Source organism: Aedes albopictus, chromosome 3 (genome assembly GCF_035046485.1).
Source record: "Aedes albopictus strain Foshan chromosome 3, AalbF5, whole genome shotgun sequence".
Lineage (NCBI taxonomy): Eukaryota > Metazoa > Arthropoda > Insecta > Diptera > Culicidae > Aedes > Aedes albopictus.
The window spans coordinates 53896146-53922369 of record NC_085138.1 but is presented as its reverse complement, the minus strand read 5'-3'; the positions used below and the strand labels follow the sequence as shown (position 1 = coordinate 53922369).

At 39.8% G+C, this 26224-nt stretch overlaps 1 protein-coding gene across 1 annotated transcript in view; it reads right to left on the bottom strand.

The window, feature by feature from the left end:
* Window positions 1–26224, bottom strand: part of LOC109411327 (dipeptidase 1) — a 911905-nt gene that overhangs the window by 61767 nt on the left and 823914 nt on the right. Inside the window, exons 5-6 of the mRNA XM_029870619.2 lie at window positions 4502–4982; window positions 4282–4438 (exon numbers count right to left, since the gene is read on the bottom strand). Of these exons, the coding sequence (XP_029726479.1) occupies window positions 4282–4438; window positions 4502–4656 (312 nt within the window). The 5' untranslated portion in view covers window positions 4657–4982. The remainder of the gene's footprint in view (window positions 1–4281; window positions 4439–4501; window positions 4983–26224) is intronic.

Sequence of the window (26224 nt, the reverse complement as noted above, 5' to 3'; positions counted from 1 at the left end):
TGGACAAATTTTTAGCCGAATCCGTGATGCTATTGTAACACAGGACTTAAATAGCATAGCATAGCATAGCATGAATACTTGCACAAATCTTGGATGGAGCTGCAAAGTTGAATATTTCCATTGACATTGCTGATGTCGCTACTATCTACAATGTCATAGATTCACTCAGCTCCACACACCTGGCCAAGTCCTTGCAAGCATTTATAAATCCCTTCATCAACTTAGAAAGAGCCCAGAACTGAAGCATCTTCCAATAGATGAAAGGATGTTGAAAATAGCGAATTTTCAACTTATATGCAGTTATAAAGTAAATATACTGAAGTAGAATTATTTATAAATAAATAATATTGGAAAGATCTCACCAATTGTTGTGGGGTTTTTGTGTGGTTCAATGCCGATCATCTAATTGTCTTGATTAATGTTCTTCTCTGTAAAGAACAACACAATACTCAGCAAAGAACAACACAATACTGAACACTAAACACCCGCGCATCTATTGTTTTGATTTTCACTCGAGACAATAGCGAACGCGATCGATTATGCTGCCATACTCACCCCTACAGGAGTGATGCATGCACAGCAAAGAACAACACAATACTCATTTGTAACACAGGACTTAAATGAACATTTTTTCATAATTTCTATGAAAATAAGGCAACTCACCATATCAAACCGGAGAGCGCTTGGTGCATTATTACTGACCAACTATTAAGCTTTACCTTCAGTAGAATAGTATAAGATTCCAATACATTTAAAACTTCATGAAAATGTGCATATTAAGTATGTGGAAAGATATGTCGAATTTTGAGAAATGGGTTTTTATAGATGTTTTACGAAAACCGCTTCAGTTACACAATAAAGAACATTTTGCTTAATGTTATATTTTTCCTACATTTGAGAATAGCTATTGAAAGTTATGCAAAAAACTGCTAATGGTTTTATTGAAAAATAAAAAAGATATCGCACAAGCAAGCTGTCCGTTTTATGAATTGAACAGTCCTTAAAAAAGAAATCTCCTAATCTGTATAACAAAAATTCTCCAAGAATTGCATCGTTAGAAAAAAACCTTTGGAGAAATTCATGATAGACGTGCTTCAGAATGTTTTAGAAGAAATCCGGCAGAATTCCCAAAAAAATAACACTTGGAGGAAATTATGATAATATCACCACCTTCAGAAATGTTTGAAGAAATGCATGCATGAAATCTTATAGCTATCCTTGAAGTAATTTTCTAAAGAATCACTGAAGAAACTCTAGGAGGATTTCTTTTTTAGAAACCCGTGGACTAGTTTCAAAATAATCTTTTGAGAAATTTCTTCGAAAACTCCTGAAGAAAACCCAATGAATATTTTTGGAGGAATTCCTCAAGGAATTTCAGGAGGAATATCTGGAGAAATTTAAAAAAAGACCTATTTTGGGTAAATTCCTGCAGGAATTCATGGCGGATTTCCTGAAAATATTATAAGAGAAATTCCTAGAGGACTACCAGAAGGAATTTCCGGAGATATTTCTTGGCGAATAGCTGGAGGATTTGTTGATGGAATTCCAAGAAGAATTTATTAAGGAATTCGTCAAGGAGTTTCTGGAGTAATTTCAGGAGGAATTTTTTGGCGTAATTGTTTAAGAATTTCTGTAGGAATTTCTAAAGGAATTGTCAAAAAAAATCTTAAAAATGCTTGCTTGAATTCCTGGAAGAATTCTTCTAGGGATTCTTGAAGAAGCTCCTGGAGCAATTCCTTATATTATATCTGTGGAAATCCTTGAAAAATTTCTTAACAAATTACTGGTGGAATTTCTTGAAATATTTCTGAAGGTAATCTCGGATGGATAACTGCAGCAAATTTTGGACGAATTTCTGGAGGATTCCTTTCAGGTTTCTGGAGAAATTCTTTGGGGATTTGCTGGAGAAATTCTTTGAGGAATTCTGGAGAATTTCCTAGAGGGATTCTTAGAAAAATCCCAAGAGGAATTGTTGTAGGAATTCCTGGAGGAATGCTTTAGAATTTCTTGGCAAAATTCCTTGAGGAATTTTGAAGAAATACCTAGAGGGATTCTTTTAGAAACCCTTGGCACAATTTTTGGAGGAATATCTGAAGTAATTATTGGTGAAGTTCCTGATGGAAACTATGAAGGAATTCTTGGAGAAATTCCTGGAGGAATTCTTGTGGGAATTTCTGATAGAATTCTTGTAGTAACTCCTGGAACAATTTTCGAGTAATTTCTTGAAAAAATCCTGGAGGAATTCATGAAGGAATTATTGGCAGAAATTCTGTGAGGAATAACTGGAAGGGTTCTTTGAGGAATTCTTGGTGAAAGTAAAGAGCTACAAGAGTAGAGCTTGTATAACTTGAAGGTCCTAATTCCAGAATTGTTTGGATGACCTTGATCTCCAAATGAATGTTGCTGAGTTATCGAATTGCACTTTGAGATACCCGTAATATGTGAGGTGTTACAGGCACAATTGTGAAATAATCATGCCAATAGAATAAAGAGAAACAATAGCAGAGCCTGTAGACCTTGAAGGTCCTGATTCCAGAATAGTTCGGAATGCCTGGAATATCCCATGAATGTATCAAAAGCATTATAGTTGTGCACTGAGGCTCTATAGTAGTATAGACTACATTCCACGATTTTTTTTTACAACTAAAGCATGATACCGTATGTAGATATTGTATCCCAAACTTCAAAGTGTATTGGAGGCCATTTGTATTTCACGGAATGACCAACTACCACAATATCGAGTTGATCGTAGCATTGAGATGGTCTAATGGACATCAACGTGACTAATTTTTTTGAACAGAGTGACCACAAACGATGCGGGTGTTTACGGGTTAATCAAAAATCATTTTTACATTTTTTTCTTTTTTTACCCTGAATACTCTTTCGACCTGTCACTCAACTGCGTTGGAAAGAAGACTTCATTGCTTTTGAGGACCCGTCTCTGGGGCTATCCACCTCCACCAAGAAGGGCAAATAAAGAGATATGATTTAACGTCAAATGATGAGCAGAGCACTCCAAACGAGGGTCCCAAGTTTTGCCCTCGTACAAGCGGTCTTTCCCGGGCCAAAACCTAGAGAAGGAAGCCTCTCGGTGGGACAACCATTTTCACTTTTTATTTCGTCTTACGCTTTCCACCGAACCGCACCGGAATGGGACCGGAAATGCTCGTGCCGGTAAGCTGCAACCGACCGCACCGCACTCGAGGCAACGAAATTCCAGCTACCTACTTCTAAGTGGAAGGAAAAGGCTCTTCATAACTGTAGCGAAATTTTGGGCATACCGTTTAAGTACTTTCGCAGAAGACGACGATGGCGACGACGACCGTCGCGTCGGTTGGAGGTAGAAACATTCTTCGGCACTCAGTGAATTTCTGAGTGTTTTTTTTTTTCAACTCGGGTTTGAGTTTTTGCTCATTTTTGCGGAAAGAGGAACGTGAAGCGTCCAAGATAATGGTGGAAAAATAAGATTTAGTGACGGACATGATGACGATGGAGGTGGGGGTGTTATAACAATATTTACTTCTGGATACTGAAACAGGGTCAGCGGGAATGGAACCAAGCTGTAACACTGCTCTATGGTCGAGATTCTTGTAGGTGCATCTGATGGGCTTCGCTGTCGGTAAAATAAGTTCCTCAAAGTGTACTATAGGAGCGCTTCCAAAGGCATTCTTGATTGATGCCCAATATGATTTAGTATCGAGAATGTTATCAAGAAATAATTGAGTCGAATAACAATTGCTTAAATTTTCAGCTAACAGCAATCTAACTCTTTTACTATCATCAGTGAACTAAATTAGTCGAATAAACTGAGTTATTCAATGTTGAGCTCTGGTCGATGTGTGAAGAATTAGCATTAAGTTAAAATTCACAAATACAAAAAAAAACTAAAAAAAAAAGCTCTGGTCGATGCAGTTCCTAAGAACAAGACGTAGACATAGAATGTGAAATGTGGGACGGAATTGGAAGCATCAGACCTGCATTCTTAAGAAGAGAAACTTCGCGCAGGAATAATCTAAATGAACGAAAGTGAGGCGATTGAAAGGTAAAATCTGCATTTTGATGAGCACCTAAACAACGCGGAGAAAGTAGGCACAACGACATCGTCAGAGAATGGTGGAGCTATCATCAAAGAGAAAACTGTTGAAGTTGTTATGCATTCAGATGTCGATAACCATCGATAATTTATCAATAATTGTAATTCTATAATTGAGAAAACCAGAGCAGAATGGCATTTGTTTCAGTTAAAAGAACATTAAAAGAATTTAACTATCAAAACCTCACCTGTGCCGCTACCATCCCTTCCTTCAACCGACGCAAGTCGGTGTGGCTCCAAGCACTGGTCGACCACGGTGTAATATCGCGTAGATCTTCGCCAAAGCGAAACTCCCTCAGTTGATTCTTGAGAAACTTTCGGATGTTCCACGGCAGGTCGTTGTGGCTGTTGGGAAGAAGCATTAAATAACCATTACATAATCAAATCCAAACAATGTCCAAACCATACCCATCGATCAAAGGCACTTCTTTGAGCACTTTCCGCACGATTTCCATCCGTTCCTCCAGCTGGATGGCCAGGCATGTCGAGATCAGATGCACCAGTAGCGTCCAGAAGAAGAGACCGCACAGGAGGAAGCCCTCGGTCGGCTTCCGGCGACGCATGGCCCCCACCCGGTGCCACCCACCCCGTCTGCCGGTGGTGGTGAGGCTCCCTGATGGTGGAGGCGAACCGGGTGACGGTTGGGGCGGTGGCTCCCTGGGATTTATCAAAGTCGAACAACACCTGCAAGGAACTCGTTTTGATCTCTGTCCGCAACAACGTGGTGATGGGGGCGACACTTTGCGGTCACTCCGGAAACGGGCCCCGAGGTATGATGACACTTTCCGACCCGACGAAACCAATCAGACGTTAACAGTTGGACCGACTACGGTCGAGATTATGTTGATGATGGTGATGATGCAGATGGGATGCAGATTTTAATTGCAATCTGTGGAATCAAAGAGTGGAGAACGAGAAAATGATATTAATACGTGGAAACTGGTGGATCGCACGGATATGTGGAATATCGATTTGGATCCGATCCAAAGCGCATAATCTTGTTTGAACTTCATTATGCGCTTGATGGTTGGATATATTGATGGTATCACACAGCCCACACTTGTGTGATTCATTCGCCAGCAGGACATAAAAGATGGAAAATAATCAGCTTTCATCCTAATTGGAACGTACCGAGATGGTGTTGTGAAAAGTTGCTGATTAAAATCTGATTTCTGATTGCTTCTGAGCTGGACGCATTTCAACTGCGGTCCCTTTGTACATGCAATGTTCGCAATGTGGTAATAACGACATCAGAATAGTGCTGCACGAAGCAATATGTTTTCCTCATTAGAAATTTCAATCAGGCTACATAAAAAGTGACATAGCATTACCACTGTTTCAGTTAATTTTAAAGCTCTTGGATTGCATTTTTTAACTTATTCGTTTATTTGGAAGGCTCGGGCCCCACATGGGCATAACTGAGCCAAAATCATTTGTTTTTACAGTGATTTAACATTTTACAATTTATTACTGCCTTAATATTATGTAGGTTTGGGAAGCCGAAATACTCGCGGCTGTTTCGAGGTTAGGGAAAAAAATGAAAATGGGAAGGAGGGATTTATGGGTTTTGTGGTAGAGTATCAATTAATATTCGTTTCCCTTCGTATGCCTCGTGCGCACCCGATGAATGTTCGTCGGTGTGCTTTGTGGCGCATGCGGTCATTCTATCTCCGGCCATACGAACGTACAGTTCATTCCACTTCGCAGCGCGTGTGTTATTGTACTTGACCCTCCAGGATCGTTACCACAAGATGGCGTTACCACAAGATACCACAAGATGGCGAATCCTGCGATAATTTGTCCTTGTGTATAGTGTGGTAGATAAATCAATACGAAAGAAAAAATTGAATAAGTATCGGCAGAAAAAAAAACGTGTGAATCTATGCTGTGCGTGGGGGATGGGTGGAAAATTGAACGATGTGATGCGCTGATGTGATAAAGTGATGAAATTATTATTTGAAAGAAGAAGTTTTTGAAGAATTGTGGTGTCGAAAAGATGGAATACGGCCGCCAGCCGATGCAAATCAGTGCCGAGTTAATGTAAAAGAAATGAGTTTCGCAGCGCATTAGTTTTTCCTCCGCTTCTTTTGTCATGTTTCTGTTGCTGCTGGAGGTGAAAGCAGCATCCAAGGTCACGCTTGTGAATAGGCGCGGGGAATCATATCGTTCGATTTTATTGTTGTAGCTTTGAGGGAGTGCGAAATTATTTCCACAACCGGAGTTCAAGTGTGAGGGAGGAAAGGAAAAATGTTTGATGCTGGGTGCGTGAATGATGTGCGCAGGCGTGTCGACTTCGGTCACTTGTTGCTGCTTCTGCAGGTGATGACTGTTGCCGCAAAAGAAATGAGATTGCAGTGTGTTTAAACATTTGATTTAAACATTCCAGTAAATCGCGCAGGTATCATATGCTGTAAAATAAAGGTAAGTCTTTCTGAAAGCATTGTGTTGAAGCCAGAGCAGTTACCACATGTTTCATTGACTTGTACATTAATTTACGACTATCACAATCTATCAGTTGTCATATATGAACGATATATAGACCAAAAAAAAAAAAAAAGTTCTCCATAATACACTGAAACAAATTTGTCTTTTGTTGATTTGTAACAGAATGGAGATAAATAATAAATGCTGAAAAGCTATAATGATATAATTTTTGGTCACCCATGATTTTAACAAATAAAAAGTTTGAATGATGGAGTTTCCAGTTAGCCTAGTGAGTAGAGCTTTGGGTCGCCAATCCGGAAACGGCACGATCGGTTCCCGTTTTAGTTGGGACTTCTCGACTTCCTAGACACAGTACATCATTGTATTAGTTACACCTATTTATCCATGGAATTGAGCTCTTTTTGCGCAGTCACACGAATACTAACGCAAATATACTGGTTGAAAATGTGCTCGTTTGGTTTTGCGGAGAACAGTTGATATTTGTTTACCATTTCCCTCCAACAATTCAGACGGTGTTCGTGTTATGCCACATGTATGTACTAAAGCAACACTACTAAAGACAAACACCACTATGGCCGGCATGGAGGTTCAAGGAAGTGTTCAATGAATGTTAATTTGAACAGATGCAAACCCGATCCCAGTAGTAATGTAGAGTCTGAAAGAAGAAGAAAGTGCGAAAGATGCAGTGATATGGAATTAACATAAATCAAAAGCCGCACTTTTAATGGAGCATATGTGTATATCACAGAGGACCTTTCAAAATATAGATTCTGCTTTTAGACAATGAAACAAAATCGTACGAGTAATCGATGAAACGATACGAAAGTCTGAATGAAAAAAAATATGTGAAATGTTGCGAGAATGATCACTCTTAAATGATGCGAGGAAATAGTCTTATGGGCAATTGATCAGAATATAACAATAATATGTCTTACAAGTTGTCGCTCTTGGATGATGCGAAAATGTAGTTTCATGCATTTGCTCTTAAATGTTGTGAGAATGTTCCCACGAACTGTTGCTCTTAAATGTCGCTCTTGGATGATACGAGGATGTTCGCTGTTTAATGATCCGAGAAGGTTGACTCATATGCAATCGCTCTTGAATGTTGCGACAATGTAACTCATGAGTTGTCGCTCTTGGATGATGCGAGAATGTAGTCTCATGAGCTATCGCTCTTAAATGTTGCGAGAATGTAGCTCATAAACTGTCGCTCTTGGATGATGCGAGCATGTTCTCTTAAATGATGCGAAAGATTGGTCTTATGAATTATCGCTCTTAAATGCTGAGAGATTGTGACTCATTGACTGTCGCTCTTGGATGATGTGAGAATATAGTCTCATGAGTTATCGCTCATATATGACGCAAAAAAAAAAATGTATCTCATAAACAGTCGCTCTTGGATGATGCGAGGATGTCCGCTCTTAAATGATGCGAGAAGGTGGTCTTATGAGATATCGCTCCTAAATTCTGCGAGAATGTAACTTATTAACTGTCGCTCTTGGATGATGCGAGCATGTAGACTCATGAGTTATCGCTCTTAAATGTTGTGAAAATGTAACTCAAGAATGATCGCTCTTGGATGATGCGAGGACGTTCGCTCTTAAATGATGCGAGAAGGTGGTCTCATGAGTTATCGTACTTAAATGCTAAGAGAATGTAACACACTAGTGAGAATGAGTCTCATAAATTCCGTAAATTATTGCTCCCGAATGACACAACAATGTTCGCTCTTAAATGATGCAAGGATGTGTTCTCTTGAAACATTGTTTTTGAGATATAGCAAATTCAATTAACGATAATTTCAATCTCCTGACCGATTGCTTCTAAATGATGAAAAATGATATATTGGATAAACGGGCGATTATGTTGATTGGAACAGGATTATTTTTTTTTAATGGTAAATGATTCCTAAACGGATTACCTTGGATTATGGAAAGGAGAAAAGTTTTGTGTTTGTTCTATAGTATTAAATAGGTTTTGCAGTAAACAAAATGGACGATGAGAAGCTACGTATTTCAGTATGATAATCCAGCGAAGTAAAAGAGTTGATTAATACCTCACATAGAAGTAGAACGTATGTATGTGGATACCGTGAAATTGGAGCATGTTATAGGAATAATGCGATCATTGTTAAATCATACATCATGAATGAATTCTGTTTGTTACTGCTTTTCACAACACTATTCTACTTTATTTATTAACTGCGGCGCTAAACAGTGCATAAAAAAATTGTTCGGTAGCAGTGAAGTTGCCAAATTAGTGGAACAAAACTCCAAGGGGTAAAAAAGCACTTGTTCATAGATTGTGAAACCCAAGATCTTAGAATGAAAGTATCAAAGTACGGATAAAACATATCTTTGACCGATATACTGATTTTCATACATAAATCACTGCGTTATCACTCATGACTAAGATATGGTTGCTCTGTCAAAAAGTACACTATTTTCTAATGACATCGTTAATTGCGAATTGTTATAAGTGCTGAACATTCATGAAGGGAACTGAAGACGGTTTTGGCTGTATTTTTATGGGCTGTATGACCCAGTCAGACACGATCAGCGTGCACCATGTCCTCGTGGTGAGCGCCAGCTAATGCACGAAGGAGGTTAATAGGAATACAGCATTGCCAGCGTATCGCTGTTGTACACTTCCTACTTTGAAAGTTTATCTGAGTAAATAGTACAAAGGGAGAAGGAGAAAGCAGTATATTTTGTGAAGAGCGTGGATCACAATTGTATCCAGAACTAGAATTGATAAACGAAAATACATATTAGTAAAAGATGTGATTTTTCATCCATTGAGATACGACTATTTAAGCAGGCTCTCTCGTTAAGAAAACATGCATCATACTCCTGTTCTATTAGCTAAGTAATGCGTCCCCTTCGGAATTAAAAAAAGAAAAACCTAGCTTATACTCCATGGAAAAAAAAACTTCCTGTGTCGTGCAATTTTACTCGGAGTGCAGTGGTTGGTTAGTATGTAGCAGAGCATCACTGAGTGGAACATCAATATTCTCGACAGTACTGACAAATATAAATTTCAGTGCCAGGATGTCAAGTAGTACAGAACGGCTGTGATAGTCCAGTTCGTGGATCAGAAGACATGCAAGGGATGCTAAGTATGTTATTCATTGACGCTGGCAATCAACTTATCAAGAAATGATGGAATGAGTAAGCTGAAAAATATTAGCGTAGCAAAGTGCAGTTAATATTCTTCCTCGTTATGACATGGTCGGTATGAAACTGCACTTTTGAAAATAAGCTTATTGTTCTCATCATGATGCAACTTCAACAGCATGGACCCATATTGATGAAGTTTGTTGAAACATTTGAATCAATAGTGCACAATATTTTAAATTGTGCAAACAAAACAAAAATCCATCATCAACAAGGGGTGTTTCATTGTTGCAATTGCAACTATGGGTTGTCAAACAAACAGAAAAAAATAGAATAAATGATAAAGTAAAGACGCAATCTTCATCGTAAATATTCTCAAAATACGCGATGAATTACCCATAAAAGGTTAAAATCCCTGTTAACCGTTATGTGTCCGACAAACTTTTTGCTTTTTTTCTACACCGTACATTTCAAATGAGCGCTGGGTACCCGGGTACCCTGTCGGCCACAAAAGGGTTAATAAACAATCAACAATAACAACATTCTGTAATTAATCGCGTACTGTTCGCGAACTGTGAAAAATGGGCAAGAATCTGCTCAAGAGTGGATGGTGTGCGTAAACAATTGCAAAGTATTAACTAATCGATGAAGGGCGTAAAAATAATGTATGATGTCGAATATCATTATCAAACCTATCATCAAGTATAGTAAACCTCTAGTCTTTTTTAGATAACAATTTACGAGACTATGATGTTCAAACAATTGGTATTTAAACGCCTTATTGTATCACTAGTTATTCAGAAATAGGTAAGAGAAAACGTGGCATAATTTAAATTTAATTCAAATTCACCAATATTTGTCTAGCTGGAAATATAATGCCAACATTTCAAATGCCAAGTGTTTCTTTCAGATGTCACCTAAGTATGCGATCCGTATCATAACTATGAATGTACCCAAACCCTCGGTAATAAGTTTCATCAGTACTATAAAAATACAATTATTTAGAGCTCTAAAACTTTTACGCTTGAATAAGAGTTTATGTCATATAAATCAACATACAGGGTGCGGCAGGAAAAAATGCGAAAAGTTCAAGGCTCTATTACACGCTAAATATGACATATATATGACTATTTTTTCAAGACAGTGTATCAGTCAATGTCTATATTCTAGCACTGCAAAATAAAAATGAACATATTTGATGTTTAACATGTGATAATGTAAGCCTAATTTGCGAGTATCAATAAACTGCGCGCCCAATGGTCATCAAACAAAATGACCATAACAGTATCAAAATTAGCTTAAATTCGATGAACAACAAGACCACACTGATCAGAGCCATGTAGCTTCACATACTAGAAGAAATAAGTACATACATTTGATGATATCGTAGAGAAAATTAAAAAAAAATGTTTTATCAGATACGAAATTTAGCGACCTGTGTACTTTTCTGCGGTTTGAAATATCTGATTGTCTTTAGCTTCAGGCACCGCCCTGTAAAGGTTAGTGATGAAAATGGGAAAATTTTTAATTAACTTTTCAGAAAACTTGCCTGTTAGAGATCATGGAACGTTGAAACATAGATTGGTTAACGTCAAATGGCCGAAAACGAGGTTTGAAGTTGAAAAACACTTTCGCATTTTTTCCTGCCGCATACTGTAGTAGTGTAGCAAACCAATAATAGTTTGATTCTGTTCAGCTTTGCATGAAAGATGCGAGAGAATTGGTCAGTGTTAAATTATAAACTGTTAATTTAGATTCGGTGAACTTGATTTCTAATAATTCAATGAAAAAAGAAGGGATAGAGCTGTGTGTTTATGCTCCTCCATGAAAAAAAATGCGTTGATGTAATCGGTATTCAAGTAGTCAATGGCGAGCGTAATAACCTATATAATAAAGTAGGTTTAAAACTTTAACAGGTCTTTCAAATTATGTAAATAGTGAAGAATTCAAAATAGTTCAAATGAGTATGTATTAAATGTTTTATTTTAGCTGATTCCCAAGCGAATCAATAAAATAAGTGATACTTATTTGACTATCACTAAATACTATAAAGTAAAACTCAAATGACGGAAAACATCTTTTTATAGGGAAAAGGGGATGTGGTAGAGTATCAATTAATATTCGTTTCCCTTCGTATGCCTCGTGCGCACCCGATGAATGTTCGTCGGTGTGCTTTGTGGCGCATGCGGTCAGTCTATCTCCGGCCATACGAACGTACAGTTCATTCCACTTCGCAGCGCGTGTGTTATTGTACTTGACCCTCCAGGATCGTTACCACAGGTTTTAAACTTAATTATTTGCTAACTTATACTAAAACATTGATGGGACAATTGATCGGTAGACAACGACAAGAAGAGGACAAAAGAAAGGGGAGCGACGACAGACAGGGGCGAACAACAAAACCAAATGGCGGACAACGTAAACAGGAACGGACTATAAACTCTCACATCAACATGTTTCAAAAACTGATAAATGAGATTCATGTATTCCAAATCAAGGACTGCCAACACTTCTCTAACGGGTTTCTGTTGTTTTCCTCAGAGCCGGAGAATTTCATGCAGCTCAGATCTGACCTCACGATACTCATTGCATCCCCACAGGATATGTTCGATATCCTGGTAAGCCACGCCGCAGACACAGAGATTGCTTTCCGAGAGCCCAATACAGAAGGTATGTGCGTTCAACAAATAGTGGTTGGACATCAGGTGACACATCATACGAATGAAATCGCGGCTTAAATCCAATCCTCTGAATCATGCTTTCTTGTGTTGCCAGCTGATCAAGGTCTCTTGACGGGCCAATGCAAAAAAAATCGTCGAAGGCGATTTGACGCTTGTAAATATCGCCTTCGCTAGCGCCCACCTTAGCCAGAGAGTCCGCTTTCTCATTGCCCGGAATCGAGCAATGTGAAGGGACCCAATCTATGGTGTATGAGCGTTTGGACAAAGCACTCAAGACTTGGCATATTCTATTCAGGAAGTACGCTGAGTGGTTCATCAGTTTCATTGACCGAACAACCTCCAGAGAGCTTAGACTGTCGGTAAAAATGAAGTAGTGCTCAGGTGGAAGAGTGCGAGTGTACTCTAAGGTGTAGTATATGGCCGCTAGCTCAGCAACGTATACAAAACATGGTTTTTGAATCGTAAAGGTGGCGCTATGAAATTTATTGTAGACACCGAAACCAGTCGAGTCATTGGTTTTTGAACCATCTGTGAAGAACTGTCTGTCCCCGCTGACATGCCCGAACTTACTTGCAAAAATTTGTGGAATACCTACGGAACGAATAGATTCTGGTATGCCGGTGATCTCATCCTTCATGGATAGATCAAAATCCACAGAAGAACTGTCGAAGTCTCTGAAGTTATCACAGTTGGTGTGAATCGAAGATGGGCTTACCTCCAGCATCATGTACCTGTAGTACACACTCATAAAACAAGTTTGGGGGTTCTGTTCGAGCAGCTTCTCGAAGTTTTCTATGACCAATGGATTTACAATCTCACATCGGATGAGAAACCGGAACGACAACTCCGCAAAGCGGTCTGTCAGAGGCTGTACACCAGCAAGTCTAGTCTACCCAAGTAACAAAATTAATTATATAATGCTTTTGAAGTATTCTTCAACACCTGTTCTTTAAAACCATGCATAAACCAAACTGCTCTGCAACACGACATCAACTCAACCATAAACCCGCCATAAGACCAAAGAGGCCCATCCTAAGATGCTCTTGGAGAGTTGTTTTTAAATTTCTCTTAAAACTTGGTGTACTTCCCAAGTTGTCCTCAAGGCGAATTGCTCTCTCCTTGTAAAATTCTTCAAGTGTACGATAAAACGATAATAAATTTGTCAGTCTTGTTGCTGATGCAGCTTTTATGTCGACAGACAAGTTTGGTGAATTAAATTGAAATTAAAAACACAATGAAAATGACACATTATTGTAATCGGGATTAATTTATTACACAAATTAGAAATATTTCCGTGGTGTAACAAGGATGCCAAATGCCAAGCGAAATTCATCGTATATATGTTGCAAGATACTTCCAAAAATTGCAACGCGCTTCCATTATAACGCACTAATAAAATATTTAAAAATATTATTCCTGGTCATGCAAACATTGCTCATGAGTTTTCTCAACATGGCTTCCATTGAAATCTAGGCCGGTGGTCGGTCCATCATCGATGGTTTTAATCAACATCACCATAAGATCGTCTTAAATTTCTTTCAACTCATGCCAGAGCTAAAAGCATAACTCAAGAATACTAGGATTTATAACGTTCTCAATGCAGCCTAGTTGGCCTCCATCCAGAACGCCTTAAATTTGTTTCATCTTATGCAAGGGTAAGAAGTATTACTCAAGAGTACTCTGGTTTATAACGTTCTTGATATAGGTTTATGCAAACTCCGCCAAGAACGTCATAAAACATGTACGCCAAATTGTAAACAAACAATAAATTATCGCACCGCGGTGGATTTTGTGAATCTCGTCCGATGAATTTATTTATCAGTCCGGTACCGTTGCCAACCAGGCAGACCTTTTTCGATAACCGGCCTTGATGCGGTGCAGTGCCTCATTCCGCCGGTCAGCACTTCCAACAGGTAAGTAGTTGTTGATTTCGAAGATCGATGATTGGAACCCCGATTGCACGGGAAACGACGTCCTAGATGACCATACCCACCTCATTTCGAATGCTGCAACCGGAGGAACTTGGCACTGCACCGCGTTGCGGTTGGGTTTCCGGGTAGGTGTTCTTGATTGGCAGCAATAATGGAACGATGAGAATCAAAATCTGATGCTTGATTTTTTTTTCTTGTATTTTTCATGTACCAAACTATTCTTATGCGAGAACAGTTACTCTTGATCAAGAACGGATGATTGAAGATAACTACAAGAACCTTATAAAACTGAAAATAAGTTCAACAGTTCTTGTTGTGTTTATGGTTTTATGAACTGAACCTCAAGTATTCTTGGATGTGTTTTTAAAACCACATATTGACGAAGAATAGTTGTGCTCAGCTGAGACTCCGATAAGATCAACTAGAATATGCAATGTTCCGATAAAACTATCATAAAAACAAATAAAACCAAATAGAATTAAGATTGTTACTTGGGTAGTCTAGTCTAGTCTACACATACACAGTAGTATGGGACACGCTTGTATGGAAAAAATGAATCCTCGCTCCAGTCGACTTTTTAGATCCCATTTAGGTCCCATATGAACTGTACAAAATTTCAGCGCAATCGGTGAAACTATAATTTAGCGCAAGCGGTTCAAAGTTTTCATAGGATTTACTATGGGAAAAGTTACACTTTCAAACAAAAAATCTCAGAGGTCGCCCTATGTCTTCTTAGTTCAAATCGATTAACGCTTTATGTAGAAAAATCATTTATGTAACTTTCCTTCGAAGACCGCAAAACAATTAGATGCTTGTGAAAAAAGTTATTGATTTATTACCGATTAGTGATCCAACGAACGGCTTTTTGTTTTGTTTTATCAGCAGCACTGCTGCTGCCGTTGCTGCATGGGATGGCGGGTGGCATCACCACCCCCAGAAACAGCAGCAACCAAGGTAGCAGCTACAGTGCTGCTGATAAAACAAAACAAAAAGCCGTTCGTTGGATCACTAATCGGTAATAAATCAAAAACTTTTTTCACAAGCATCCAATTGTTTTGCGGTCTTCGAAGAAAAGTTTCATAAATGATTTTTCTACAAGAAGCGTTGATCGATTTGAATTAACGAGACAAGGGGTGACCTCTGGGATTTTTTGTCTGAAAGTGTAACTTTTCCCATAGTAAATCCTATGAAAACTTTGAACCGCTTGCGCTAAATTATAGTTTCACCGATTGCGTTGAAATTTTGCACAGTTCATATGTGACCCAAATGGAATCGAAAAAGTCGACTGGAGCGAGAATTTGATATTTGTCCCATACTAATACACAGCCATCCATTGGAAGAATCCTGGAAAATGATGGAATTGACTTCTTCTATCATTTTTCTTGTCATTATCAATACTTGCAGTACATCGGAGATGTATTACAAGTATTGAAGCGGCTAGGCCACGGTACTGAATCCGTCGAAGCTTCAGCAAGTGTGTTTTTGCCGCGGATTGAAAACAAAAGCTACCGTATTTCAAACCCGACAGAATGGTTGTTTGTTTGTTCCCCACCATGTTCCGGTAATAGTTCGCATAAAGTTTTTTTTTTTTTTTAAGACACTACACCGTCTTCAGCCAAAGGCTGCACAGACTGAACATTACATACACGAGACAACGGACAACACACTGAACACCCAGTGGCCCAATGGAGAATTTTCCGTGCGACAAAAAGTTTTCCTCGACTGGAGCGGGAATCGAGCCCGCACTCCGAGGCTTAAAAAACGCCTAGACGACTGACGCCGCTAACCGCGCGGCCACGCAGCCCGCGTTGATTCGCTTTTGGCATTTCTGTGTCAGATACACAATGTGCTTCCCCCAGGTGCATTTGGAGTCGAACCAGACGCCGATATATTGAGAAGACATGCTATGAGTGATTGTCTTACCAATCAGATGGAGCGGAAACTTTGCCGGTTTGTGTTTTTTAGAAAAGACAACTATCTCAGTTTTCTCCGGAGATAAGGTACCCCGGGGCAAGTTAGACCTACAGCTAGAATTGTTTTTATTTTTTTTTAAGGCAAACATTGTTCATGGAAAACATAGGTATCACACCAACGGATACTTTGAATTCAAAAATTGTTATTGTTCTAAACATAAAGAGATCATATATGCTACTGTTATTCATATGTAATTTTTAATGCATAAAGTGAGATTAACATACCCTACTACAATCGTCGTTTTAAAATAGAATAAAAATTAAAGTAAAACTTTTTCAGTTCCAGGGTAATATTTGGAGTGCTTGTAAATTATTTTGAGCGAAAAAGGTGTAATTTATTTTCATTTATTACCTTTACTTAACTGCTCTCACTTGCCCCAGTGCATTTCAGCATCTGGGGAAAGTGAGACCTATGGGAGTAACAAACACAATTTCATAGTTTGATCTCGCTTTCTTTAGCCTAAATCGAAATTTACACAAACGTGAAATAAAAATCGGCGCCTTAAGTAATCAATCGTTGGATTATACTTAATTACTTCTATTCTGATCATAAAACTATTGTTTAAAATGGTAAAGTCTTGGGTAGAACATATTTTTTTCGAAACCAATTATTTTTCATATTTTCGCTGCATAATGAGTTTTTCTGAGTGTTAAGGAACCGACCATAAAGTATGAAAAAAATGGAAAACGACGTATTCAAAGGTCACGATTTAAAAATATTTATTTAATGATCGTAAAATTATGTAAGGGTAAACATAACATCTAGAAATCTTGAAAATCTTTTGGAACGTTTCATCAACTACGTTATATGAAAAGCAAGTTTGTAAATCTTTTGGCGTTTAACTTTATGGCGATTTTTGTATAAAAAAATCAATTTGTTTTGCACGAGCTGCTAGAGTTAAATCATTTTTTTTCTCAGTGCTTCGTTATTATACGTGTTACGTAATTTATGTACGATACCACAAAACTCTTCCAACATAAATCGCTAAACATAGTTATTTGTATAAGATATTTATAATTTATGCTACCCAACACATATGCAGCAACTATTAAACCATTTGAATAAACATTCCGAATAGGTCCCACTTGCCCCGTGATACGGAGTAAATGAAGATCTGCTCCACTTTTCATTATATGATTATTATTAGCTTTATTAGGGAGATTTTCAGCCCGAGGCTGGTTCATCTCCTTCATTATATGAATAATATACAGAAGGTAAAAAAATTGAAACAGTTTTAATGCCCGTTAATAAGAAGAAATATACCAACAATGTCTTTTAGAACCATTGGAATTTTAAAATTATTTATGTTTAGAATTTTTTGGCTTGATAAAACCAAACTAGCATTTTTTTAGGTCCCACTTGCCCCGGGGTACCTTAATTCGATACCCAGCTTGAGAGCCCAAGTAGACAAATTGTCCAAAGTATCCTGTTACCCGAGCAAAGCCGGATAACAAAATGATAACAAGTTTTGTTACCTGGTTATCATTCGTTTGATAATTGAGTTTGTTATCATTTAGATTGAATTAAAAGCCAACATAACAAAAATAATAACATAAATTTACTTCGCGAATACCAAAATGATAAGAAGTTAAATTATCATTGAGTTCAAGTTGATAACCAACTGTGTTATACAATATTTTGTTCAACATTACATTTAGTTATCAACATGAAAAAATACAGTTGATTGGTAACTGATTTGTTATCTATTAGTTATCATTCAGAGCTATTTTATCGATCAAAATAGTAAAAATCTAATTCACCGACATCATTAGCAATTGAAAAAAAGTTCCTTATGATTTACAACAAATGATTTCAACTATTGCGCCCAGGCGGGTCTCGAACCCTGATCGAGTGATTGCCGGTCACAGCTGATAGCCCCTATACCAAAGGGACTCAGTGAGAGTGAGCGTAATTAAAGGCTACACATTCGTACTAAATACAGTCGCATTGAAGGTGGAAAGCGGAATCTATTTTTAGATTAGAGGTTCATCAGACTCTCAGTTTTGGGAAAGCTTTGACGTATGTGTTTGGAAGCTGATTAAATATTTTGTTATTATTTAGAGTTTTTATGTTATCGCGATAGACTAAAATGATCGATAACTCAATTTGTTATCATTTGGTTATCATCTTCATGATACCACAAAAATAACAAAATGATAACACCGATAACATAGTTTGTTATCAAAGTGATATCACTTTGTTATCCGCCTTTGCTCGGGTAGTGGTCCTTGCAGATCGACTGGCATTGATCCCGTTACAAAAACAACACAGTCTTCCGCAAGCTGTCTTAACGTGCAATTTTCTATGAGACAATCATCTATGTCTCTAACATAAAAATTTAAACAAGGGGGCTTAATCATGAACCCTGGGGGTGACCCATGTAGCTAATTCGTGAAACTGTCAAGTCACCATGAGCAAAACTCATCTGCTTCTCAAACAGCAAATTATACAAAAACTTGTTCAAAATTGGAGAAAGGCCACTTTCGTGTAGTTTGTCGTAAAGAACACTGACACAAACTGAATCAAAAGCTCCTGGATTGCCTTATGAATTCTAACTAAAAACTGGACTCGAACAAAATGATACACAAAGAATAATGTATAACTTTTCATTGCGTGCACAAAAATAGCTGATTTTTTTTACCACGAATAGTACATTATGTGTAGCTGATACCATAAAAATTTCATCAAAATCGGTTGAGTGTTGGCAGAGATATCGTCGAAACAAGAGTCTTACCATTTGAGAATCTTGGGCCAAACAAACACTTTAAAAATATCACATTTTTTACCTAAAACTGTGGAGCCAAAAATACTGAACCGATTATAATGAAAATTTTTCTGTACAAAAAGTATGTATGTAGATGTATTGTGTCAAAATTTTATTCAATTTGATTTGGTCTTTAAAAAGTTATAGCCATATATGTAGCACTATGTCACAATAATTAGATGTGGTTTTTGGTATAGTGACATTCAAACTGCTCTAACTTTTAAAATGTTCAATCAAAATGGCTGAAATTTTCACTGAGAACAGATTAACACAACGATTTTACACTGTCAAAGTTTCAAAAAAAAAATCGAGGCAGTGTTGCCAATACTACAGTCGGAATAATGCACACTGATTTTAAAATGTTAAAAAGTGCCCAAAATTTGAAAACCCCGTTTTGTTTTTGTTTGAATTGTTAAAAAAAGTACTGAACCGATTATTATGAAATTTTCACCACTTATTATGACTTACTTGAAGAACTTACAGTCAAATTATCAGATGTTTTGATGAGCTAACAACCAAGTTATAGCCTAAACAATTTTTAAAATGGAAGCCCAAAATTTCCAAAATCACATTTTATTGTATTGACAATATTTGCGCCAATACTGAACCGATTTTGATGAAATTTTTAGGGCATTAACTACACATAACATGCTATTTCTGGTTAAAAAATCAGCTATTTTTGTGAACGCAATCAAAAGTTATAGGGGAACTTACGTATTCTCGGCAGTTTTGTTCTCTTCGTCATGGGGGTTTTTTTGAAACCTGTTGGTCTCAGAGTTGGCCTTAAATCTTTCTCAACCAAGCTGAGTTATATGCCAAAATTTCAGGCAATTCGGCCCACAAAAACCCCCCATGACGAAGAGAACAAACCTGCCGATAATACCCTTCGTCACCCTACATTATTTTGAGTGTCTCATTTTTGTCGAGTCCAGTCTTTATTCAAATTCCATAGACATTGTATATTTCAGGTTTTCAGATAGGATCTAAATCTTCCTATTGCATCACGTTGGAAACAGCTCGCCTACGTAGTGTACGGTTCGGGTCAGGAAATTGCTATAATGTAAAAAAAACCTAATTAATCCACATAGCGGTGGTGGTGCCTTTCTCGTTTCTTCGAAACCCTATTTCAACAAAACTCAAGCGACATGTTCATTCGTTTAGCAAAATTCCAATTCATGGCACCAGAAATCCAATCGTTTATCTGGCTTTTGATGCTTGAGCCTGAAACTCTTTAAGAAAAGCCGCAATCTTGAATTTTGAGTCACCACTTTGGATTTAAGCCCGCCATTTTGGAAATTCTGGTCACCATTTATGGACTCCAGACTTCTTCCCTATGCCAGATATACCCATATTGTACGGTTTTAAAGCCTAAAACTCCATTAAACAGCTTCCATCTTGGATATTGGACCGCTATCTTGATTATTCTGGTTGCTATTTTTGGACTCCGGAAATCCTCCCTATATCAATAAACCCATATTGAATGATTTGTTAGCCTAAAACACCATTGAACAGCCGCCATCTTGAATTTTGAGACACCATTTTAGATTTTAGACACCTTTCTGGGATATTCTGGTCACCAGGTTTAGACTCCGGAATCCGGACATCTTCTCCATACCAAATATATCTATATTTCATGGTTTTAGGGCTTCGAGGCCGAGCGGTAAGCGGTGTCAGTCGTTTAAGTGTCTCGTAAACCTCGGAGTGTGGGTTGGATTCCCGCTCCAGGCGGGGAAAATTTTTCGTCAAACGGAAAAATTTTCACAGGGCCACTTGGTGTAATATGTGTTGTCCGTTGTCGAATGTTTGTGATGTTCAGTCTGTAGAGGCCGCAAGGTCGAAGACGGTGTAATTATCCTTAAAAAAAACAACATTAAACCGCCGCCATCTTGGATTTAAGATCACCATCTTGGATGTTTGCCATTTTTGGACTCCGGACATCTTCCCCATACCTAATATACATATTTTGCATGGTTTTAAAGCCTTACTACAATAAACAGCCGCTATCTTGGATTGTAAACCGCCATCTTGGATATTTTGGACGTCATTTTTGGACTCTAGACATCTTCCCCATACCTAATATACTCATATTGCATGGTTTTGGGGCCTAAAACTTCAATAAACAGACGCCATCTTGAATGTTTACCCACCATCTTGAATATTAGGCGGATCACTGAAATGACTTCGAAAAAGTGTTAAGGCATCAATCCATAGATGGCTACCTTAACTTCCATTCCAGGATCTGTTCGCAATTGAAATTTGCTTGACTTGCTAGCATACAGTTTATCTTCGTGACTGCCACACGACGTAGGGAAACATTGTATGGGTCGCATTTCACGGAGGAAGTGCTAGGGACACAAATGAAGGAGAAGGCTATTTTCGCTGACAAAGTACAGCCATGAAGCCTGATCATCGAGTGAAGAACTGCTCCATTTTTGCAAAGAAGATGTTGGAAGAGCACTGAAAGTTAACAGTACAGCTTGTATTGTGCCGTATCTGACTGGGTCTGCATGGCAAGCGTCCTTGTAGGATTCGAGAAAATTGTGAAATAGACGGATGTCAACTCCGAAATCACCCTCTGCCTCTGATACATTCAAATCAAGAATCAAGCGACTGCTGGAAAAAACCGGTGCAAAATTAACTGCTGTTCCGTATCATCCCAATAAAACTATACGATAAAAATCGGTCTGTAGTAGCCTACGTCTTCTTGAACGAAGATTCTACGAAGACGTTGGTGAACGAAGAATTGCTGGGTAAACTGTACTGCCTTGCCTTGCTTGAAGTGGCCAGCAACGTGCAGCAGGGTCTTAGCTAGTAGCTCTGGATGTCAGGAGAAACTGGGCAGACAAGGTTCACACTGCAGAATGTGCGTACAGTACGCTAACTGAATCTGCCACGCCAGTCGCTAACATACGCGGTACTGGCTCAGGACCCATATGTGAAAGGGCTACCTATCGATAAAGGACTACAAAGACGCTCTCTTTGGATTCTTATCGGAAACAACCATATTGATGATGCAAGAAGGACAGTGCGGAGAAGTCACGGCTCGGATGGACAGTGTACGGAGTACAGAGCGAGTACAATGACCACGTGCACAGCTTTCACATTTGCGAAGGTCAGAATGACCAGAAACTGCAAGATCCAGTTCCTTATCGTGAATAGTCTAGGACTCGATGACATGCCATGGCCTGAGTCATCAGAGATACAGCAAGCGTGGCAGACTCTGTAGTATTTTTTTTCTCATCTGTAGAGCCTTTTAACCACTGCGTCCATTATTTAGGAATATTGTGGTATGACCCATTATCCTGCCACAATTGAGCTGTGATGGACATTGGTTGATATAGCACTCGATCCCAACTAGGCACAACTCGTTTTATAAAGTCTATTACCCTGTTAGGATTACTTTGCCAAACTTCCAAGGGCTCTAATAACCCTTTTCCAAATATTGACAACCTTTGATTGGATAGCTCTCCACAGCTGCAGAGTAAATGTTCAGCGGTTTCGTTTTCACCTTGACAAAAACGACACTCAGATGATTGGATTTTTCCAATCTTGTGTAGGTGGTACCTACTGGGGCAGTGACCGGTCATCAGGCTCGTTATTACCCTCAGGTCTCTCTTGTTTAAATTAAGTATGGTCCTGGCTTTTGCTGCACTAGGTCTTATAAATCTTTTTGCTTGTCTGGATGTATCCGTGGCATTCCAATTGGTTTCTACCATAGACATTTCCCATATTTTTAGTTTCGTCCTAAGAGTACACTCAGGAACTCCACAAAATGGTTCAGGGCCTACGAAGCTCGATGCTGCACCCTGTCTGGCTAGATTGTCGGCGTTTTCATTTCCCTGAATTCCGCAATGGCCGGGCACCCAGTATAATGTTACTTCGTTCCTACTGGCCAACTGCTTCAGAGAAAGAATGCATTCCTACACTAGCTTGGACTGGCACGTGAATGCCCTTAGCGCATTTAGAGCAGCTTGACTGTCTGAGAAGATGCAGATTTTTGCAAATCTGTAATTTCTCCTCAGGCAAGTATTAGCACACTCTAATATGGCTTGAATCTCTGCTTGAAACACAGTGGGACTACATCCCATTGGTATGGCTTTACTTATACCTGGGCCAAAAACTCCAGCACCAGTATTTTCCCCCATCTTAGACCCATCAGTATAAAATACGATAGAACCTGGACGTAAGCTTGGCCCACCAGAATCCCAAATATTGCGGCTTGGTTTAACCACATTAAAGGGAACATCATAGTTGGTCTTCGTTATCATCCAATCCTTTTTCATTTATTTAGTTAACATCAAATTCATGATAATACTGAATCAACAATTTGCCGCCATAATACTCGATTTGCAGCTGCAGCTCTCCAACGTCGGTCACGTCCAACACTCGCCAGATCACGCTCTACCTGGTCCGCCCATCGTGCTCTCTGCGCTCCACGCCTTCTTGTACCAACCGGATGGTTAGCAAACACCAACTTTGCAGGGTTGTTGTCCGGCATTCTTGCAACATGCCCTGCCCATCGTATCCTTCCGGTTTTGACCACTTTCTGGATGCTGGGTTCGCCGTAAAGTGCAGCGAGCTCGTGGTTCATCCTTCTCCGCTACACACCGTTCTCCTGCACGCCGCCGAAGATCGTCCTTAGCACGCGTCGCTCGAAAACTCCGAGTGCTTGCAGGGCCTCCTCGAGCATCGTCCATGTCTAGTGTCCGTAGAGAACCACCGGTCTTATTAACGTCTTGTACATGGTACATTTGGTGCGGGGGTGTATCTTTTTTGACCGCAGTTTCTTCTGGAGCCCATAGTAGGCACGACTTCCACTGATGATGCGCCTTCGTATTTCACGGCTCACGTTATTGTCAGCCGTTAGCAAGGAACCGAGGTAGACGAATTCTTTTGTACCACCTCGAAAGTATCCCCGTCTATCGTAACATTGCTGCCAAGGCTTGTCCTGTCTCGCTCAGTCCCACCTACCAGCATGTACTTTGTCTTAGTCGCATTCACCACCAGTACGACCTTTGCTGCTTCACGTTTTAGGCGGGTGTACTGTTCTGCCACCGTTCCAAATGTTCTAGCAATAATATCCATGTCATCCGCAAAACAGACAAATTGGCTGGATTTCGTGAAGATCGTACCCCGGCTGTTGAGCCCGGCTCGTCGCATAACACCTTCCAGGGCGATGTTGAATAGTAGGCAGGAAAGTCCATCACCTTGTCGTAGTCCCCGTCGAGATTCAAATGAACTGGATAACTCACCCGAAATCCTTACGCTGTTCTGCACACCGTCCATCGTTGCTCTTATCAGTCTATCGTTGGTGTGTTCGACTGTTTTACGAAACTGTTTCGTGGTGGCTTGTCAGTCTTGACAAAAATAAAACACTATTTATGTTATTTTTGTCAAGACTGACAAGCCACCACGAAACACTTATCAGTCTAGTCAGCTTCCCGGGAAAGCTGTTCTCGTCCATAATTTTCCATAGCTCTGTGCGGTCGATACTGTCGTATGCCGCTTTGAAGTCGATGAACAGGTGATGCGTTGGGACCCGGTATTCACGGCATTTCTGGAGGATTTGCCGTACGGTGAAAATCTGGTCCGTTGTCGACCGGCCGTCGATGAAACCGGCTTGGTAACTTCCCACGAACTCATTTACTTTAGGTGAAAGACGACGGAAGATGATCTGGGATAGCACTTTATAGGCGGCATTCAAAATGGTGATCGCTCGAAAGTTCTCACACATTAACTTGTCGCCATTCTTGTGGATGGGACAGATTATCCCTTCCTTCCACTCCTCCGGTAGCTGTTCGGTTTCCCAGATCTTCACTACTAACTGGTGCAGACAGGTGGCCAACTTTTCCGGGCCCATCTTGATGAGTTCTGCTGCGATACCGTCCTTACCAGCCGCTTTGTTGTTTTTGAGCTGGTGGATGGCATCCTTAACTTCCCTCAGCGTGGGAGTTGGTTCGTTCCCGTCCTCTGCTGCACCAACATAGTCATTTTCTCCATTGCCTTGGTCCTCCGTGCCTACATTCTCTTCGCCATTCAGGTGCTCGTCAAAGTGCTGCTTCCACCTTTCGATCACCTCACGTTTGTCCGTCAGGAAGCTCCCTTCCTTATCCCTGCAGATTTCGGCTTGCGGCACGTAGCCTTTGCGGGATGCGTTGAGCTTCTGGTAGAACTTGCATGTTTCCTGTGAACGGCACAGCAGTTCCATTTCCTCGCACTCCGCTTCTTCCAGGCGGCGCTTTTTCTCCCGGAAGAGACGGGTCTGCTGCTTCCGCTTCTGTCTGTATCGCTCCACATTCTGTCGGGTTCCATGCTGCAGCATTACCGCCCGCGCTGCATCCTTCTCCTCCAGAAGCGCTCTGCACTCCTCGTCGAACCAATCGTTTCTTCGACTCCGTTCTACGTACCCGATAGTGCTCTCGGCTGCGTTGTTGATGGCTGCTTTGACTGTACTCCAGCAGTCCTCTAGAGGGGCCACATCGAGCACACCCTCGTCCGGCAACGCTGCCTCGAGATTCTGCGCGTATGCGGTGGCGACATCCGGTTGCTTCAGTCGCTCTAGATCGTACCGGGGCGGCCACCGGTAATGTACGTTGTTAATAACGGAGAGTTTTGGGCGCAGTTTAACCATCACCAGGTAGTGATCAGAGTCGATATTAGCGCCACGATAGGTCCTGACGTCGATAATGTCGGAGAAGTGCCGTCCATCAATCAGAACGTGATCGATTTGCGATTCCGTTTGTTGTGGTGATCTCCAGGTGTAACGATACGGGAGGCTGTGCTGGAAGAAGGTGCTACGAATGGCCATGTTCTTGGAGGCGGCGAAATCGATGAGGCGTAGGCCATTTTCGTTCGTCAGCTGGTGGGCGATGAACTTTCCAATCATCCAATCTTCTACTGTTTTAATATCTGAGTTTAAATTGAAGTCTTTGATGATCTTCAAATGTCCTACTAGATCACCTTCTAGCAGTTTGTTGTGACGCAGAAACTGCAGGGCACTTTTTGCCGCTTGCAGTTGAACAAATTGGTGAAATGGTAACATATTGAGAAGGGCATCTAATGCAACCGATGGTGTGCTTTTCATTGCCCCTGTAATTGATATACATGCAAGTCTTTGAAGCTTGCTTAGCTTCTTTTGAGCGGTTACCTCGATTGTGTTAGGCCACCATACAAGTGAAGCATATGTAACTTTTGGCCGGACCATTGCTGCATAAATCCAG